At 46.4% G+C, this 18,604-nt stretch overlaps 2 protein-coding genes and 1 long non-coding RNA gene across 13 annotated transcripts in view; 2 read left to right on the top strand and 1 right to left on the bottom strand.

Annotated features, from left to right (window-relative positions):
• Window positions 1–1,240, top strand: part of DEPDC5 (DEP domain containing 5, GATOR1 subcomplex subunit) — a 40,352-nt gene extending 39,112 nt beyond the window's left edge. For all 7 annotated transcript variants that reach the window (XM_064392544.1, XM_064392539.1, XM_064392543.1 and 4 more), the window contains one exon: window positions 452–1,240. In XM_064392544.1, the coding sequence (XP_064248614.1) occupies window positions 452–747 (296 nt within the window). In that variant the 3' untranslated portion in view covers window positions 748–1,240. The remainder of the gene's footprint in view (window positions 1–451) is intronic.
• Window positions 1,154–13,272, top strand: ANHX (anomalous homeobox). Of its 5 annotated transcripts, none has more exons than XM_064392567.1 (10): window positions 1,154–1,287; window positions 2,660–2,933; window positions 3,540–3,664; window positions 3,864–3,987; window positions 4,868–5,054; window positions 5,531–5,663; window positions 5,910–6,211; window positions 6,912–7,059; window positions 10,403–10,490; window positions 12,352–13,272. In XM_064392567.1, the coding sequence occupies exons 2-10, from the start codon at window positions 2,679–2,681 to the stop codon at window positions 12,442–12,444; spliced, it is 1,455 nt and encodes a 484-aa protein (XP_064248637.1). In that variant the 5' UTR covers window positions 1,154–1,287; window positions 2,660–2,678; the 3' UTR covers window positions 12,445–13,272. The 5 variants fall into 5 exon arrangements, with proteins under 5 accessions (XP_064248637.1, XP_064248633.1, XP_064248634.1 ...); XM_064392563.1 differs by lacking the exon at window positions 1,154–1,287 and adding an exon at window positions 1,326–1,462 and having other exon boundaries at window positions 6,915–7,059; XM_064392565.1 differs by lacking the exon at window positions 1,154–1,287 and adding an exon at window positions 1,375–1,462.
• On the bottom strand, window positions 3,740–16,470 carry LOC135282624 (uncharacterized). Its single transcript, XR_010348696.1, has 3 exons — window positions 16,331–16,470; window positions 15,141–15,365; window positions 3,740–7,542 (listed from the first exon to the last, which is right to left on the bottom strand). It is a non-coding gene; the product is annotated as an uncharacterized LOC135282624 (long non-coding RNA).
• Between the last annotated feature and the right edge of the window lie 2,134 nt (window positions 16,471–18,604).

The raw sequence follows: 18,604 nt of genomic DNA, 5'->3' as shown, positions 1-18,604 counted from the left end.
AGGAGGGAAAAGTGCTGGGACAAGTCAGTGCTCTGTTCTTGTGCTTAAGGTCTGTTGTAGATGAATCTCTACCCATACACACTGTGTGGGAGATAGATCAAGCATTTAGGGTCTGCTTGCTGAGATGTGAAAACAATGGCAGGAAGGCAGTGTTTGGAAAATTGCAGATGAGAATGGAAATTGATGGGATGTTGGCAAGATGGATCAGAGCCTACATCTTTGCTTCATTATGTGCTTGTAAGAGAAAGGCAGACAGAGCGCACTCCCTCCTGGTGTTGTAACATACAGGAAGAAGTAGCACCTAAGGGCCAAGAGGGAAAAGTGCTTTTTCTCTTGCTGAAAGGCAATTAAATGAAACTCAGGCCAGTTTCATTTCAGAATTTAATGACACAGCTACCAGTAGTGGGGACCTAGGTGTGCCTCAGACTGAAGTGCTGTCTGTTCCCTGCAGGGACAGTGTTTTTGCAGCTGCCCTATTCCAAGCGGAAGTTTTCCAGCGGGCAGCAGCGGCGCCGGCGCAACTCCACCAGCTCCACCAACCAGAACATGTTCTGTGAGGAGCGCATCGGCTACAACTGGGCCTACAACACCATGCTGACCAAAACCTGGCGCTCCAGCGCCACTGGCGACGAGAAGTTCGCAGACCGGCTGCTGAAAGACTTCACAGACTTCTGCTGGAACAAAGACAGCCGGCTCGTTACCTTCTGGACTGACTGTCTGGACAAGATGCACGCTAGTGCCCCGTGAACAGGGTTCTATCTCTTAGGGAGACAGCTAGAAGCTTTACCTTGTGGCAAGGAAGTAGAAGTGAAGAGTCTCTCTGTTGGATTCATATTGAGGCTCCAAGAGGACCTGAGCAATATTGCTGTTGATATTCAACAGAATTTGATTAAGTGCTTGGAAAAAAAGAATTTGAGCTCTTGGCTTGCCAGTATCAATCACCTGACCTCAGCTTGATTTCAAGTAGCTGCAGTCCTTGGTTGCCAAAACTTCAGTTAGAGCAGAGGTAAAGGAGGGAGAGTGCAAGTGGTTTTCAAGGGCAGTTGGATGCAGCACAGTGTGATGGTATCAGCTTCCAGTCACTGGAAATGATCAGTGCCAGTTGGCATCTGATGTGCCTGGCAGCAGCCTGTCCCTTCCCCTTCCAAGGTGTACCTGATTGTGTGAATATGTAAGATAAGATGTGAGAGATTCTTGTTAAATTTTCATACATGTAAATAAGTAAAATGCAGAAAATGAAGTGACCTGATGTTTTGTTGTAACACCACAAACAGCAATACAAAATTGGTGAGTAAAACAATTACCAAAAGAAAATACTGCTTTCTATGTTCAGCTCAAACTTCAGTGCTGGGGGTTTGTCTTGTAATCATACAGGATTTTCTGTCTTCATGTCTGGATCTCGAACAGTGTCACACAGCAAGAGCAGAAGTCAGTTAGTGTCTTTCAAGGCCAGCACCAAAGCGTAAGGAGAGATCAAGAGCCACTGAGCACACGAGGGTTGTTGGCAGGTCGTTGTTGCTGCCCAGGGTTCTGGGCAGGTTTTAGAATGTGTCTGCACGCCGCAAGAGGAAGCTGCCTGCGCTCAAGCGTGTAGCCTTTGTCTCTGCGGGGCGTTGGCACGAGCTGGATATTGAAGTGCGGGTCCAGGGGGGTCACAGCCGGCACCAGCCCTGCCTGCCGGGGGCTGTTGGCTCCTGCCGGTTCCTCACTGTTACACGTCCTCGGGAAACGAGTGAGGGGAGGACTGACACCTTCACGGTGGTGTTCTATCTGATTCAAGGCAAATCGTAGCTGCTTCAGTTTTTTACCCCCTAAACGGAGTCAGGATGATTCATCTGTTTTTAGACAGCACCCACCTTTAGAAGGTGGGTTTGATCTGTGTGCCTCTCCATTCAGTCGCTCTAAGTGTGTCACAATTATCAGTGCGTGTCTGATCCCCATTAACGACTCCAACCCACTCTTTACTGTGGAAGGAGCAGGCTGTCAGCTGCCCTCGGCAGGGCTGGGGGTGGGGTGCCGGGGCAGCCCGGAGCCCCGCCGGGGCGGTGTCTGGGATCGCGCCGGCGGCTGCTGACCCCGCCGTGCCCTCGGAGCGCTCGGACGCCGCTCGAGGCTGCGGTGAGGACGGGAGCGGAGCGGGGGGCTGCGGGGGCCGTGCCTGCTGCGGGAGCAGGCACGAGGGGCTGCTCCTCTCTTCGCAGCTATTTCCCGGCTTCTCCCCGATTTGCTGGCCCGAGGGTGCGGGGAATCGCGCCGGCGTCCTTTTCCCAGGAAAACGGGCGAGAAACAGCCCCGACGGGGGTTTTAGATTTTACAGTAACTGCGGTCCTGTCACTTGTAATTTTGGAGACTTTTCACCAAATTAATTTCACCTGGACTTTTTTTGTAAGTTTTAACCTATAAGCAGTTAGTCTCTGAGTTTTGGGGAAAGTTTAATGTGTCTTTCTGAGCTCAGTTTTCCCACCTGCAAACCTGGTGTCTCTTTAGCTTTTCAGGGCTGCTTTAGGCCTTAGTTTTATTTTAGGCATTTTGAGGTCCTTAGGCTGCTTTTAACAGCACAGTGAATTTATTTCCTTTTAAAAAAAGAAAAACATACCATAGAAGCTAAAAATAGGAGATAAAGAGTTTTTATCTAACCACAACTTTGTGCATTGCATAGAAAAAGCTTCCAACAGGACATGATGATGAAGCAGTTCATGGCCATGTTAAAGAAGAATGAAAATGAGCATCCCCCACCCACCAAACTGCTGACTCTAGCAGAACAGCTTTGCCGGGAGCTCCAGAGCTCTTCTCCTGGTCTGGAGAAGCTGGTTGAAGCCATGATGGAATGCAAGAACAAGAGAGATTTTCTTACTAACATCCATGTTGTCCGAGCTTGTGTGTCCGTTCATATGCATAAAGGGCAACATGATGCTGCCTGCAGACTCCTGGAGGTAGGGATGTGTTCTTCAGTTCTTCATGGAAACAAAAAGCCGTGGTAGAAAAACAGTAGTTAGGAGCCGTTAGTGCTGAAGTACCTGAAGTGCCGCACACGGAGCACTTCAGCTTGTGGAAGGTGATAAGTGTGCATTGCCATCCTGCCAAAGCCTTTGCTGCGGGCACTTAGAGTTAATCAGCCAAGGGGAGAAAGGGAACTGGGTGATTACGGCGTTGGCTGTAGCAGGATTTTTGTTCTGCTCTGGTGGTTCTTGGAGTTTCTCACAATCTTAGGGCTCAGGACGTTAAAGTGTTGGGAAGCCCAAGATTAGGGGGCTTGGCAGGGTGGGAATATTTGAGGAAGGCTGGATGGTGCCACTCAAGGTGAGGGATTTTCGGCCTCTAGATCTGCTAATGCAGACGTTTGCACCGGGGAAAAGAAGGAATTAGGCAACTCCCTGTGTACATGAGGGAAGGTACAGCGAGCCATATGCTTAGATAATGCTACTAGCTCTGTTAAGCCAGTAGGAATCCCTGAGTACACTTCTGTTGAGGGTTTTCTCCTTTATGCACAGTCTGAGTGACTCTCTGGAAAGGTTTGCTTATGCACAGTTTTGTTTTAGTATTGCGAGGCAGAAGAGAAGGAAGAACTGGTGCAACTCTGGCATGAGATTCACTACCGGAGGGTTATGGAGAAACAGCAGACAGATGCTCTGACACCACTGCAGAAATTCCGTTGCAGGAAGAGGTACTGCATAGTGGGGAAACCAGGATTTTTTTTCTCTGTAGTTTCTAGATGCAGGGGCTGGTTTTACACCTCAAGGTGCTGCTTCTTGGAGCTTGGTTTTTCTTGGTATTTTGACCACTTGTGGCAAAGTGAGAAAATTGCCATGAATGTGAATTATTCCTTTTGGGTCCTTTTTAATCCCATTTTCTCCTGTGTACAGGAATCCTCCACCTATTTCCCTTTGTCCTGAAGGTTTGAAGAATCGAAACTATTCAGAAGAAGTACGCCAGCACCTGTACAGGTTTGCTGCAGAGGTGACAGCAAATCCAGACAAGAAACAGCGGGTAGGGATATGCTAGGGATATTCCAATCAAGTCTCTTTGGCACAGAAAAGCAGGACACTGCAATCTAGGGTCTATAACTGGTTTAATTTCTAAATAATCCCTGTTTTCAAAAGGCTCACTGGGGCTGGGATTCCTCATATTTTATCTTTCCCTAAAGATTTATTTTAAAAATCATCAGGTTCATGCGAAGTAATTTCTCTTGGTGTGGACAAAAAGTTGAGGGGCAATAAATTCCTCACTGGGTTTTTAACAGTTTTAATTTTGTAGTGATTGAGCATAGGCAGCCAAGTAGCCATCACTCAGCAGAGCTCTATTACAATGACAGATAGTTCTGACTTGACTGAGTAACAGCCTATATAAAATTGCCCTTTGTTCATCAGAACATATTTTGTGCTGACTTTTAAAATGCTGGTAATTTGATGTGATAGCACAATAGGCTGTGTTGGTGTATGCATGGATCTACCTTCTTTGGACAGGGACAGATTTGTAATGGAAGAGATGTGTAAATTAAATCAACAAGCACTGTTGATCACTACCTTGCCAGGTGAGGCTTCAGACTCCAATGTCTACCTCTGTGAAGCTGTCATTCTGTGGGAAGAGCATGGTTTGTTGAGGGTATTATCTGGTGAGCAGCACAGAATAGCTGTGGCTTCCTGAGCAGATTGTCTGGGAGAGCAGGGTGGAATTTGTGTTTTCTATCAGCTCTGAGTTTATAAAATGGTCTTGATCAGATCCACTAGGTCTATCGGAGACCTAGTGAGTAAATGTCTCTGGCTTTGGAAGGTCTCTTGCTGGACTGCTTTTGGAACTGAAGGGAAATGCTTGATCATTTGGATGTGATTTTTTTTCCTTTGATTTCTCCCTGCACCTGGGTTTGCAGGAGGGATTGGCTCGGGCCATGAACCTGCAGCCAACTCAGGTCTATAACTGGTTTGCAAATTATCGACGACGTCAAAAATCCCGCCTCCTTCATACGGAAGAGCTCAACAACTCGTGTCCTGAGAGGGCTTTGGCTTCCCACAGAAATGAGCCACAGGATAAAGGATCCAACACTCCACAAACTGCAGGTTTGTCTCTTCCTAATGGGTTCAGGATGTAGTCCAGAGAGGTGAAAATCAATTTTAAATTCCCTCAGGAAGGGAAGGATATTGCTTCTTCAGAACATCATTATGTGCTGATGGATCAAGTGGATGCTGGAGGACTCTGCTTCAGTGGAGTGCCTCATTGTTGGCTCCAGGCTGTCACTCCAGAGGAGCAGACACTGCTAACCTGTGCATCAACAGGTGAAAAGAGATGCATGGCTTTAAGGAGGCACCAAATTAAAGCAAATACATGGGAAGCAGCAGGTTTTAGCTCTCAGATTTTGCAGTAAGGGCAGTATACTCCAGGAAAACCCAGTATTTCCATGTCCTTCCACAGACACTAATCAAACTTCAATCACAAGGAACACAGGGGTCTTGCTGCATGTGGCAGATGGGACTTGTTTTGTTGCCTTTTGTTGTAATCATTAGCATTGTTTACCTGCCTGGCCTGCACCTTTCAGGTGGATCTCATGTGGGCACCAGCCCTGAACAAATAGAGATAAACCACATGCCCTGTGAGCCAGGAGGGGAACAGACAGCTGCACCTCTGTATAAGCCTCCTGAAGGAACATATTTAAAGATGCTGCAATCCAGGTGATGTATGGCATCTTTACAGTGACAGTTCAGAAATGAAGCAACATTTACATGTATTCATGGAATTGACTTCCATGTCGGTTCCTTGGGAACATCACTTGGGAGCCTTGCCACCACTGGTGGAAATGTTCCATGTCCAGTCAGAGCAGTTCATCTCCCAGCTGTGGAGGGCAGGATTCAGAAGTTTAGCTGGGGGTCTCCTTCTGGCAAAGCAATCTGGCTGATTCATTTTCTCCATCATTGCAGCTGTATGCAGAGCCCTGAGCTGTATGAAGCTGGAACAAGCATGGCTTTGTTCACCACTCACAGCTCTGAACAACCTGTACCTTCTGGCACTGAGGCTGTGATGGAACCAGGAACCTGCTTTGGCTCTCCTGTGCTGCTGCCTGGAGAAGCAGTGAGCAGGGCTGCTGCCAGCCCCTGGCAGGAGAGCTTTGTCCTGCACTCTTACGAGTCCTTTCCCTCTGTGAATTATTGGCTGCCCATGTGGTGGGCCCCTTACAGCATGGGAGGAGTCTCTGGCTCTGTGTGGACCCCAGGTGTAGAAGGTTAGTAAAACTGCACCCAGATTGTTGACTTTAAGAGTTTCCAAGCTTGGCTTCCCATTGCTGTAAACACTGCTGCTCACTTAAGTAACATAATGAAGGAGAGCAGGGCTTATTTGGAGCTTTGGAGTTCCTCTTCCATGGTAGATCAGTGAGAAAAGCTGTTGATTTAAGGTGTTGAAACAGACATTCTTACCTACTCTTTTCCCTAAACTGCAACCACTTCCATAAGATAGTGGTGGATTACTTTTAGTGTTTCCATTGAGAGTCCCTCCAGGTGTTGTCTGCTCACCTTGCCCATTTGCAAGCTTCTGGGTTTTTAATGCCTGTCATCATTAAGATATTGTCTGAGAAAATCTGGGAACTTAACTGTGACATGGTGCTTGTCTTCAAACATGTGTTTTCACTTTCCTGTCTCTCTTGCTATTTTTTCCTCTCTTCCTCTTTGTCTTCTTCCTGTCCAGTCTTGTTCCACATTCCCACCATCTCTTTTCTTCTCCCTGTTCTTCAGAATAGGTTTGATAGGATGCCTAAGTGATGCCCACTTGCTTTTGCTGTAGGTCTGTAGAGCAGGAAGGGCTGTAACTGCCATTCACCCAGGCTCTGGTGAATGTGGAGCAAGGAGAGAAGGAATAGCTGGGTCAGAGGTTGAGGCCATGTTATCTGTATCTGTACTTGTGTCTAATTTGAGCATTTACTTCAGCAGGTGTCAGAGTCCCCTTGAGCACGGTCCCCCAAGGTGGCCGTGTTGAAGCCAGTTCAGAAAGAATCATTCAGCAGTCAGATTTACAGGATGAAAGCTTAATCCTTAGAGGAGGACAGCTAGGGACCCTGGAATCTATTCTTCACAGGTAAAAGGAGGGAAAGCACAGGGCTGCCTAAAGGCAGGAATAAAAATGATACAGAGTCCAGCCACGTCTTGATACCCTGTTGAAGAGAGTTGCAGAAAAAGTGACACACCTCATTCCCAGAGACTGCTTCTCCTTGTGTCCATCCTTCTTTGCCAGTGTTTATATCTGCACATGGGTAGTCTTGTCTAAATATACAAATGTGTGTGTGGCACAAAGGAGATTTGGAACCAGACTAATCAGAGAAGATATGACCCCCTGCTTTTTAGGCAGGTTCAGTTTCTGAACTATTTGCTTGGTTTTGGCAGAAAAGTATAACCTGTACTGATCCAGTGAGGGCTGGTTCTGTGGGCTGGGTTGGTAGGGCCGTTACTTAATCCTAAAATAGTTTTTGTAGCTTCACAACCTCATGACAAGATTATTCCATAGTGCAAGCTTTCCAAATTGGAAGACGGAAAAACGGGCACTGTTCTCTTTGTTTTCCACCTATAACAAAGGTTTCAGAGTTCAGATTTTCTCTGGGAATTGAGATAAATTCAGAGAATGCAAAACCACAAAAAATCGTGCCATTTTCCATATGTTATACAACTTCCATAATGTTACATAAAAATAAACGCTGCCAGACATTATGGGCTTCCTTTAATTTACTGATCTGCAAGACAGAGCAGGAGCAGCAGCCCCATTTTATAACCCTTCTGCTTGACACTGACCAGCGTTTGAGCCAGCATGATGCTGTCAGTTTGTCAAAAAGAGAGGTAGAAGAAGCTTTATTCCCACTTTAAAAATGAGGAAGCAGAGGCACAGAAGGTTTTGTGGCTTGTTAAACAACAAGCAAAATGCAGTGATTCACTGGAGATAAAGATTGGTGAGGCTTTGGTCCCAGTTCCCTGCAGAAAACATTTCTGCCTTTTACCCCTGTTTCTCACTTGGCCTGGTGCCGTGTTCACATTCATGTCAGACTCCTTGCTCTGAATTGCTGGGGAGAACCCAGGTCAGGCATTGTAAACCTCAGGCTGTGTTTTAGGATTCACAGTTTTAAACAGTGGCTAAAGATCATGAAAGATCAGCAAGGCTTGCTGGTAATATTTTGGCTGGATTTAAAATTGCATGTTCTGACTCTGGAGTGAGCTCATGTTTATTTTTAAAATATGTTCTGCCAGTAGAAGAAATCTATGGTGAATGTCTCCTTGTTGGGTATGTCAGTGTGCCAGGCATCCACACACCCTTTATCATATTCCTGTGAGGGGCAGGACTTGCTGCTTTGTTGGCACCTTTTGGTGAGGACATAGTTATTTGAATCCTATTTGTAAACACTGTTTAGTGGCCTGGTCCAGGTCCCCCCAAAGCCCTGACCTCCTCAAAATTCCAGGAATGCTATGGAACATCAATCTTTTTCAGAAGTGAGTGACGCTTAGGCTGCAATTTCGGCAATTTCATTTTGCAGTTTCTCTCTAGGGAGCCAGGAGAGCTCGTGTGGGTAGTCTTGGGTAAGATCACTGCTCAGTCACTGGGGATCACCTGTGTTGTAAGGCAGAGCCTTCTAACAGAGTCAGGGATTGTTACCAGAGTCCTCTTGAGCAGTCATGGTGCAATGAGCATCACTCCTCTGGGGACTCCTGGGGCAAGAGATCAATCTGGCTGGCAAATGAGTGTTCCTGTCCTGGAAGGACAGGGCATTGATGTTATCCTGGTTTTAGAGATAAGAGTAACACAAAGGGAAGGAAATTATTTAGCCAAGATCACCTATCTGGAGTGGACTCAGTGTTATGCTCTCCTTGCTTCCTGAGCACTGGGATAGAGCTACAAGTCAGCCAAAGGACCCTTAACCTGCTTGTCTCATTTTTAAAGATGCTCACCTGGAAAGGATGTGGCCTCAAAGCTTATCAGAACAATTCCTGTTGATTTCTTTCATGGGCTTTTTACAGTCACTCCTACACACCTGGGCTGTGTCCAAACCTCTTCTGATCTCCAGGGCTGTGAGGTGGGAGTGTGAGAGGGAAGCAGGCTGGAAGCTGACTGTCTCCATCTGCTTCTGCTGCCTGAGAGGAGGGTTTGATCCAGCAAGGGGACTGGAAGCCCCTGTGGGACACCAAACAGATGCTCCCTTTTTTACAGATAGTGGTGGTGTATCCTCTTCACTCTGCAAATGTCAGGTGGAATGTAGCCCAGCTAATGGTTTGTGCAGAGTGGAAATCTTGTGCCTTCCATTTCAGAAAGAAAAGCACACTGAGCTCTGTGGAGCAGGGCATTCTGCATTTATGAGCCAGCATATTGATTTAGAAAATGTCAGTGCCGAGATGTTCAGGGTAGCTTACAGCTTCTGCCTGCATTTCTGGGATTCCAGCTCAGAGTGCTGGGAATCCTCCTGCTGTTGGGCTCTCCCCTTTGGACTGCCCAGCCTCCTGACAATGGCAGGCAGCGACTCCCAAACCCACCAACAGAGGCTACTTTTTGGCACGTTGCATAACTGAATTGCAGAACTCGTTGCTAAGGGCACTGTGTATGTCGGTGTAAGTGGGCTGTAAAAAACCATGAGACAAATGCTTGAGAGGGTGGGAGAGGGAGTTGAGCCCATTTGTCATTAGCAAATGTGACTCTGAATGCAGCCTCCAGCAGAGGAGTCCCAGGGTTGATCGCTGGAACCTGGGGAGCATTCCAAGGAAGGGCAACTTGACACTTATCCTGTTGGTTCTACTTCTTTCCTGTACTCTACTATTGGGCACCTCTTGTCTGTGCCCATATGGGCACTCACACTTGGGCTGTTCCTGGTGGTGGTATGGGCACTGTTGTTACATTAAAGATACTTTTGAGTTGGTGATGATGGGAGAGAACATCCCATTCTTGAGTCCCCAGTGCCTGCTACTTGATCCAGTGCCCACAGACTGATCTGTTTTGGGATCTGGCAGAGCCTCCAGGGGGCTGTGGATGGGGAAGCTGTGTCCCCAGACTCTACTGGTGGCCTTGGAAAGCTGTAGCAGAAGCGTAGCCAATGTTGTGTCTTTGTCTACAGCCACATATTTTGACTCTTAAGGTGTCTGCTTTTAAAACATGTTCCAGGAGCTTTGGTAGACACCTCCTTGTTTATGGAGAGTGTTTTGGGGCAGAAGCAAAGTTGCAAATTGAGATGTGAGTCCCTGTATACTGCTCCTGGTCAGGGCAGTCTTCCCACTGCAGAACCTGTACTTTCAGGCCATAACAATTTGGAGAAATGGGGCAGGCATGTAGACAACAGAACTCTATCAAATGAATAGCCTTTACAAGAACCCCTCTTGTCCTGCTGCAAAACATTACAGTAAGTGGCAAATACATAAATACAAATGCACTTGTATATAATATTTTTTTCCAGTTCCTCTCAGACTGTGTTTGGCAATCCTCAGTGCCCACCTGATTCTGCACCCTGTGTGGAAGAAAACCAAGCCCTGGGAAAAAGCCAGGTAAGAACACACCTAAAGCTCAGAGAACGGAGCTCTGTGCACACAATCCCCTGAGGAGATGTGACATCTCATATCATATTCAGTATGAAACATGTTTGATCTAAGCATAGCTTCTGAAGTCCAGTTCAGAGCAAGCCGGGCATTTCCTGGCTAACACCCAGCAGATAATAGAAGGAAAGGTGGTTTTGTTTTTTCCTACTTGAATTGCTGGTCAGACCCTAATTTTACTAAATGTGTAATTGAAATGGTGGCCAAAAGATCCTGTGTATATCCAAAGTGTCATTTAAATTTTCAGCAATTCAGGGCTCACCTATAGAACAATCACACAAAGATGGCTGCTTGAGGTCCTCCTCTCTAAGGTGTATTGCACAATTTGACTCTTCTCTCAGATCTCTTAAAATGTTTAATGTAATTTTCATTTGCAAGTCTGTGTTATTGTTGAGGAGAAGGGATTTTGCACTGCTCTGAGATGGCTGATGGCAGTATACAGAGCTGTGTGATTTTTGGGCAGGATAAAGAAGGTAGTTCCATGCTGTGGGTGCAGCCTGCCTGCCTTCTGATGGGGATTTCAAGGCAGCAGAGAATACAAGTTAGAAATCTTGTGCTTTCCAAGGGGATGGGAGCACATCTCTGAATTGTTACCTAAAAATAAGACCCAAGAAAGCCCTGTCTAAGCTGTACATTGGTGTATTTTTTGGCTTCATGTGTGTTGGTCTAACAGTCAGTCAGCATCCATTGCTGTTTCCCCTCCAGTGTGAGCTGCTGGGGAAAACCTTTTTTGTAATCTCAAAAGAGATTACAAAAAGCAGGACCCATATCTGCTGACCTCATTATGAGAAGTGGCTGAGCTCTGAGGGCAGTAACAGAACCTCTTTTGAGCCCCTGAAAGCATCAATATAAAGATCTGTATCTTGGAAAGTGGCCTTTTTACCAGCCATAATGTAAGGCAGACGAGAAGGAAAGCTTTGGGCATTAATAATGAATGAGCCTTTTCTAAGATTCCCAGAGCAGGCTGTCTCTAGCTGGTTTTCATCTTGCTGTTCTGCATCCTTGCACTGATTTTTGCAGTGGTGGAGAAACATGACACTCAGTACACTACAGGCTGGGAGCAAGATACTGAGTGATGCTTGTAGATGTCAAATGGGACATCTTCAAATCTTTGTAATAATTACTCAGTTCAGGAATTCAGAAAAGCAATTTTTGCATATTTTAGTGTGTGCTCTATGAAAAGGAAGAGCTTGAATTGGTAAATGATTTTACAGCATTCTACAGACTTCCTGGGCACTTTGCTTCTTGCTGAATCAACTCACTCTGGGCTTCTGGCAAGAATATGCAGATATTTGGTTCCTATGCCTGAACCACAGAGGTGCAGGTGAAAACTGTCTTTTGTCCACACAACTCAACTTTTTTTTTTGTTGGTAACGCATCCTGTTAGAACCAAAATGAGACTATAATGAAAGCAAGCAAACAAACAAAAAGTTAATTCATTTTGGAGATATTTCTTTCTCTCCCTGAGCAGTGCTCCCTTGTTCAGGACATCACTTCCTTAATTATTTAATTACTGTCTTACTCTCATTTACTGGCTTTTATAGGAGCCAAAGCCTAGGGCAAAGTGAAGGGAATTGCTCTGCTCTGAATTCCTGGGAGTTGGATTGGGCATGGATTGTGCTCATCACTTTACACCCACTGATGGATTACTCTGCCTGAACGTGGAGGGAAGCAGGCCTTTGCTGCTTCATGCACACAGCCCTGACCCATAATACACCTTGTGCTGCTGCCTGCCCAAAGGAGCTCTTCCACCATAACCAACTGTGTTAAAATCACACCTGGTGAGGCTTTGGTTCCTTCCCGTGTCTTTCAGGTCCTGGAGGATCCAGTTGTTGACTCACTGACCAACGACATGTTCCAGGCAGCATGCCTGCTCTGTGAATTTTCTGACAGTGGACGGATGTGACCTGCCTGCAGATACACTCCATGTGCCTGCAGTTCCCCAGGAAATACCCCATTGCTTCCTTTTTTTCCCTTTTTTTTAATAGAAGGGGAATTTGACAGGGAGAGGAATAGAGTCAGGGAGAAGGAAGGATGGATGTGTGTTGAATGGTTACAAAGTTTGGTTTAGTTACAGTTCTAGTAAGAATTTTGCAAAGGCTAGAAGAAAGCAAAGGTGCACTGTGGACTGCAGTTTTTTCCTGGAGCTGTCTGAAGCTGCACTGTAAATGTTAAAATTATCAAGGCACTGGTTCTGTGGCAGTAACATAGATCTAATCATACCACTGACCAGATCCGAGTCCTTGGTTACATCATGAAGGTAAATGAAACTCCTGTGCTCAAAGGAGTAAAATTTGGTTACATTGCCTTGCAGTGGATATTGGATAACCTTTTCTCAAGCTTGGAAAATAAGGTCTCAGTAAGTGCTGGTAAAATACTGCTGTTTCTTATCCCTGCCTTCCTGTTGTACTGCAGGGTGTAACTTCTGGAGTGTTCCACACTCCCTAGTGCCACAGGTGACACAAACTGGAGCACAGCAGAATGTTCAGTGCTAGGCCATGCCATTGTATTGGTGTTTAATAAGTAGCAAGGCAGGCCCTTCATGCAGGTTTAAACCAATCCTGCAAGTTATAGGGTGGGGTTTTGGGTATTTTTCTGAAGTGTTACTGTTTTTAAAAAAATCTGTATTGCAAAATGCATCCCCATTGCCAAACCTCCAGGATATACAGGAGGAAGATGCCTCCCTTACCTTTTGTTACAAAGTTTTCAAGTAAAGATTTTCACTTATTGTTTCTCCAGAGTTCATTTCTTTCAAGGTAAGGATGTGAAGTGATAACTTTCACATGGCAATTATGTATTAAAAGGCAGGATCGGCTGCCCTGGGAACACTTGCGGGTGCTGAGATCCTGAAGCCTCCATTATTTTGGTGGATCTCACTAGGAATAATAACCCCTTTCTTGTTTGTGTTGGAACAGCGGTGCTTGGAAAGGTCACACACGTTGTCGTTTATTGCCGTCAACAGCGGGGCCGTGAGTGAACCGGCCATTTCTACAGGGAGCAAAGCGCGGGGCTCGTAGGGCCGCACGAACACCGTGAGGGACGAGCCCGCCCTGCCCTCACAGCCGCGGCCACCGCCCGCCCGCTCCCCTCCGCTCGGGGCTGTTCCCGCCGCCGACACCGCCTTCCCATTGGCCCTCGGGCCGCCCGCCGCCGCCTCCCCATTGGTCCGCGGCCGTTGGCAACAGCGACAGATATATCCTGCCGCGCCCTGATTGGCTGTCGCCTCCCGCCGAGCCATAGCAACAGCGGGGCGCGCGGGGCGGGGGCGCTGAGGCGGCGGGAGCCCTGAGGGGCGGCCGGGGCTGTGAGGGGCGGCCGGGGCTGTGAGGGGCCGCCGCGCCCGGGGAGAGCCCGGTCTCTGGGCGCTGTCACCGTCCCTTCTGCGGCCCGCGGTGCAACGGAGACGCGACACGGTCAGGAGCCAGCCAGCGACGCGGCTCCATACAGAGGCAGCAGCCCCCATAGCAAAGTTGCCACTGGATCTTGCTGGGCTGCTGTGTGAGATCCCAAATAAGGTACTTTAGTTTTCATCCCTGCTGATGACGTGTCACTACAGTGACTCTGACTTAGGCAGCCAGTGCTACATGACACATGTGGATGAGAGCCGGGGAGTTACACTTCCCTGCTGTGGAAGATGTATTGGAGTAGAGGAATGATGCCTCTCTTACAATGAGATGTATTTTCAGTTCCTTTCAAATACTTAGTTCTGTTTTCTGTTAGGGGAGATAAGATTAGATTAACTTTGCCTGTATAGAAATTTTAGATAGCTGTCATTCTATATCAGTTATTTTTGAAGAAAGCAAGCCATGCTAGGGAATTGCAGGTATTTTGGCTTGGCATATAAGTGACCTTTGTTCTACCACATGAACACCACCAATGTCCTAAGACCTTGTAAGTTTTAAAAATAGTTCAAGAACACAGTTGTTTTGAGTTTTCAGTTAAAAAGAAGAGGCTCAATTCAGCAAAATTCCTCAGGAGTGCTAGAACAACAAGTCTCTTTTCCAAACTTAAATCTGAAAAAGGATTTTCAGCTAAAGCAGAATTAAGGCCTTTTCTCTTATACTTAATGAATTTCATTTCTGAATTTGGTACAGTTGCTCTCTGGAGGACAACTGAATTTTCTAGGTAATTTCCCAGGTGAAATAACTTATTACTTGTCTGTAAATTTATGTTAGACAATTCAAAGTTTGATATGTAAAATCACGCAAATTAAATGTATTTCCCTTTAAGAGACGTAAGGTCAAGTGGTTGAAGTACAGCATATTTTGGCCCACTATTGCCTCATGTCGCCTGGTTATTGAACCTGCACAAAGCACTTTTGAGGAGCTAATTGCATTTGGGCAGGAATTTGCAAGTGGTGCCTACAGATGGTCTCACAGGGTTACAGGGGGCTGAGCAGGGTTCAGGGGGGCTCTGCTGCCTCCCCATCCACGAGCCAGAGCAGACTGCCTGGGGAAGAGAGCGAGTGAACCTGTGCTGAATGCCAGTGGTGCTGTTGACCTTCTCTGCCTGTGCTGCTGCCTGGAGTTGGTCTTTCAAGGAGAGCCTAGTGGAGTTCTTTCCATTGTATTGGGGTAGCAATATGTTCAATTTGTGCCTTACCTCGTTCTGGTTTCATGGATGTGATTTGTGTCCCCATCGTGTTCTGCTTTCCCTGTCCCACCATCTGGAGCAAGCTCTGGATGTGTTTGTGTTGTTCTTCCTCGGAGCTGTACTTGGAAGCACGCTGAGCACGTGGCTGACCTGCCCCGAGCTGAATGTGCTGTACCTGCTGTTGTCATTCCTCCTCCTCCACATGGCTTGGCCTAGCAAAGGAAGGAGCTTGCCCTAGATAGAAAAAAAACAAAGTTATTTTTATCCTAAAATGCATGTAAGAGCCCAAAGTACAGTGCCTGTATGTGTTGATTGGTCACAGAAAGGGGATGGAAATCTAGGAGGACTTTCAGAAGTTGTGTTATTTGACTCTCCCTGAGGTGAGAGGGACACTTTCCCCATAGGCAGCATCCGTGTTTTCCAGCACTGCTGCTGGAGGTGGCTTTTCTCTCGGCAGTTCAGCAAGGTGGAGGCTGAGGGTGGTTCTGCCTGGAAGTGTGCTGTGGAAATGGCTGTGTGGAGATCCTGCACAGCAGCTGCCACGAAAACTTCCCTGAACAAATCCTTGTTGCTGCTGCAGGGGATGGAGGATGTGAGCAGCAGCTTTTCCTGCTCGCAGTCCCTTTGGCAGTCCTGCTTACTGTCACTGGGGCATCCAACACCCCCTCAGGACAAATGCTGGGAGACACAGCTTCAAGGAAGTGTTCTCAGACCATTCTGGATGCCTGGCTCACCTTTCTTGGGGCCTCATTTTTAGAGGAAACGAGCACTTGGTGCAGTGACTCAAGTAGGGCACCCAGAATAAGAGGCCACTTTTGGAAATGTCGGCAAAGGCATTTTGTTTTATCTCTGCACCTCATTAGTCTTATCCCCAAAGTCTTTCATGTTATGTTCTACAGTGAAAGGTCATTGTTTCAGATCAATCATTTTCAGTGGGATTTAATCCAGTTCTAAGTCAAACTAATCTACTTTGGTAAAGGTTGAAGGGTAGTAAAAATTCATTTGTTAAGACAGATCTGGTCTTATTTTTTAAATGTGGCTGTTGATGCTGAGTCCTTAATTGTTTATGCTCAGCACGAGGTGTCTTTCAGAGAGGTTCCAGAAATCATAGGATTGAGTTATTTTGTGTTCATATTGTTTTTTTACTTCCAGTATTTTCTGGTTGTAACAGAAAACAGGTTGTTTCTTTTTCCTCTTACCTGTAGAGCCTCTTTTCAAAATGGTGCTCTGGTGGCAGCTGCTGATAAGCAGGCTTTTTCATGTTTTCCTGTTGAAGCTTGTAAATCCTGGTTACTTTCCCCTCATTATATAAAGAGTAAAACTGCATTCTTCTACCTGGGAGGACTAGCAAACACGCTAATCTGAAGTAGCTCATGAGGAGTTAAAGCTGTTTTCAATTAGCTACTGTGTTCTCGCCACTTAAAGGAACCCCCACAACTGAGCATGCTTGACAACCTCCTGTGCATATCCCTGAATCATTCTGGCAAGGAAAAACTGCCATCATCTTTTATTCAGACATAGTGCTGTTTCCTCACTGGACTCTGAAATGAGCAGGTGCTGGAAGATAGCACATTTTGCCAGAGAGTTCTGAGGGTTTATCAGCTTGTGTCTGCACAGGATTCTGAACATGCAAAAGGCTACTGTGTGTGAATACTGAATGGTGTTAACTACACTGCAGTGATCCCAAACAGGCTTTGGGGTACAGACCTACCCTTTCCCAAGAGCTTCACAGGTTTTATACAAGTCAGTACCCTGCTGTTTTAAAGTGTGGGTTAATAGATACACAATGTACTTCACCACAATGCATGGCATGAACCCTGTTGCTGCTGCTGAGCAGAGCTCAGGCAGTGTCATGTTTCTTCATTCTAGGATTTACCCTTGAGTTATGAGGGAGGGAGGTTCTGTGAGTGATTCAGGATTAATATGAAATTGAAATATGACAAAGAGTAGAATATTTTCACACACTGTGACAGCCTAGAGGCTTGTTAAACCGTGGTGTATGGTTTGGCTAGAATTATGTCACTGAAATTACAGTCCCTTGTGGTTTGGGAGAGAATCATCACACTACAGCTACACCCACTTCTATCTCGTGCTCTGATCTTGTCATTGGTTACACCATCTATCCTCCTGATGCACATTTATCTCACTTCACTGGGGGAATGTGCTGCTAGAATTCTAACAATAAAAACTACAGATAGTCCTAAGCCTCTGGAAGAATCTGTCCCTACAGCACTATCTGAGCATCATGCCCCATGTAAGGGCCAGTCACAAGTATTTCCAAGATCAGATGTTAAACTCCATCTCTTTCTCTTCCACAGTTGTCTCTACTTTATTTGCTGTGATGTGGAAACTGGTTAACCTCCCCCACCAGTGGGTGGTTTCTCTTCTCTCTCTGTGTTTTTCAGTATCTTGTCCCCAAGACTTTCATCATTTAGCAGTTCCCTAAATAAAACATTTCCTTGCTGCAGAAAGGAGAGGGAAGTTCATTTTCTCCAGGGATCAGGAGGATGTTAGTGGCAGGGACTTTGTAGCAGCACTGCTGTAGTTCCATGAGACTCAGAAAGAGTGGCACAAAGTGTGTGTGCTCCCTCAGTGCTTCCAGGACAACAAAAGGGGAGGTTTTCCACCGTGGGGAAGGCCTGGGAATGGCACATGGTGCTTTCCTTGTGGTGTTGCCTCTTCAGCAGTGCCCCTGCAGCTAAACATCAGCCCTGGGGAGACACCTCTGAGCCAGCTGTGGTGTCCCCAGTGCCCCTGTGTGAGTGAGCCCTGAACTGGAATGGCATTTCAGCAGCAAGCTATTTATGGAACATGGCTGCTGGCCAGCCATCAGATATGCCTGTGGAGCAGAGCCACTGCCTTAGGTCATAGTGCAATTTTCAGTGCCATAAATTTCTCCATCTACAAATTCTTGCTGGGTGTGGTCACTTTGTGAACGATTCTCAGTCCTGCCTCATGAGAGCAGTATTCCTGAATTTGATGGGAATCATGGAGTGATGCCTGGCATCCGAGCTCAGCAGGGGAACCACAGTCAGGCACTGCTTGCACCCCACTCAGCCCTCTCATAAAAGGCCTGCTGATTTTTCCTTTTCCTTTCCATTTTTGTTTTAAGACATTGTGACTCATAAATACTGTAGAAGATTATAAAACTCACTGTGTGAGCTCTGATTTGTGTTTATTTGTACCTCTGTGTAACTGTGGAGCCTGTACTGAGGGTGAGGATGGAGAGCAGTAGGCACTGTATGCACAGGAGAACAGAGGTGCTCTCCCCAGGCCTGGGTGTGAAATGCAATCCCTTCCCTTTCTTTAGCTTACAGCCAGACTGGAAATGCTGCACACAACCTTGCCTTATTTTAGCACTTTTTCTTGAAACTGTTGAATTTAGATGTGTATCTGGTTTTAGAGCAGTGAGGTTATACATGACCTCGTGGATTCAAGGTTAGGAATTTCTGAGATGCCTTAGACTGAGGAAT

Source organism: Passer domesticus, chromosome 17 (assembly GCF_036417665.1).
Source record: "Passer domesticus isolate bPasDom1 chromosome 17, bPasDom1.hap1, whole genome shotgun sequence".
NCBI classification, from domain to species: Eukaryota; Metazoa; Chordata; class Aves; order Passeriformes; family Passeridae; genus Passer; species Passer domesticus.
The sequence above is the reverse complement of the archived record's forward strand: the minus strand, read 5'-3'. Positions and strand labels throughout refer to the sequence as shown.

Excerpts from the sequence above, each read along its gene's own strand:
- ANHX (XM_064392563.1), top strand. The coding sequence starts at position 1,326 with ATGTTCAGCTCAAACTTCAGTGCTGGGGGTTTGTCTTGTAATCATACA. Across the intron at positions 5,055-5,530 it reads CAACACTCCACAAACTGCAG|GTGGATCTCATGTGGGCACC; the intron begins GTTTGTCTCTTC and ends TGCACCTTTCAG. Across the intron at positions 10,491-12,351 it reads AAGCCCTGGGAAAAAGCCAG|GTCCTGGAGGATCCAGTTGT; the intron begins GTAAGAACACAC and ends CGTGTCTTTCAG.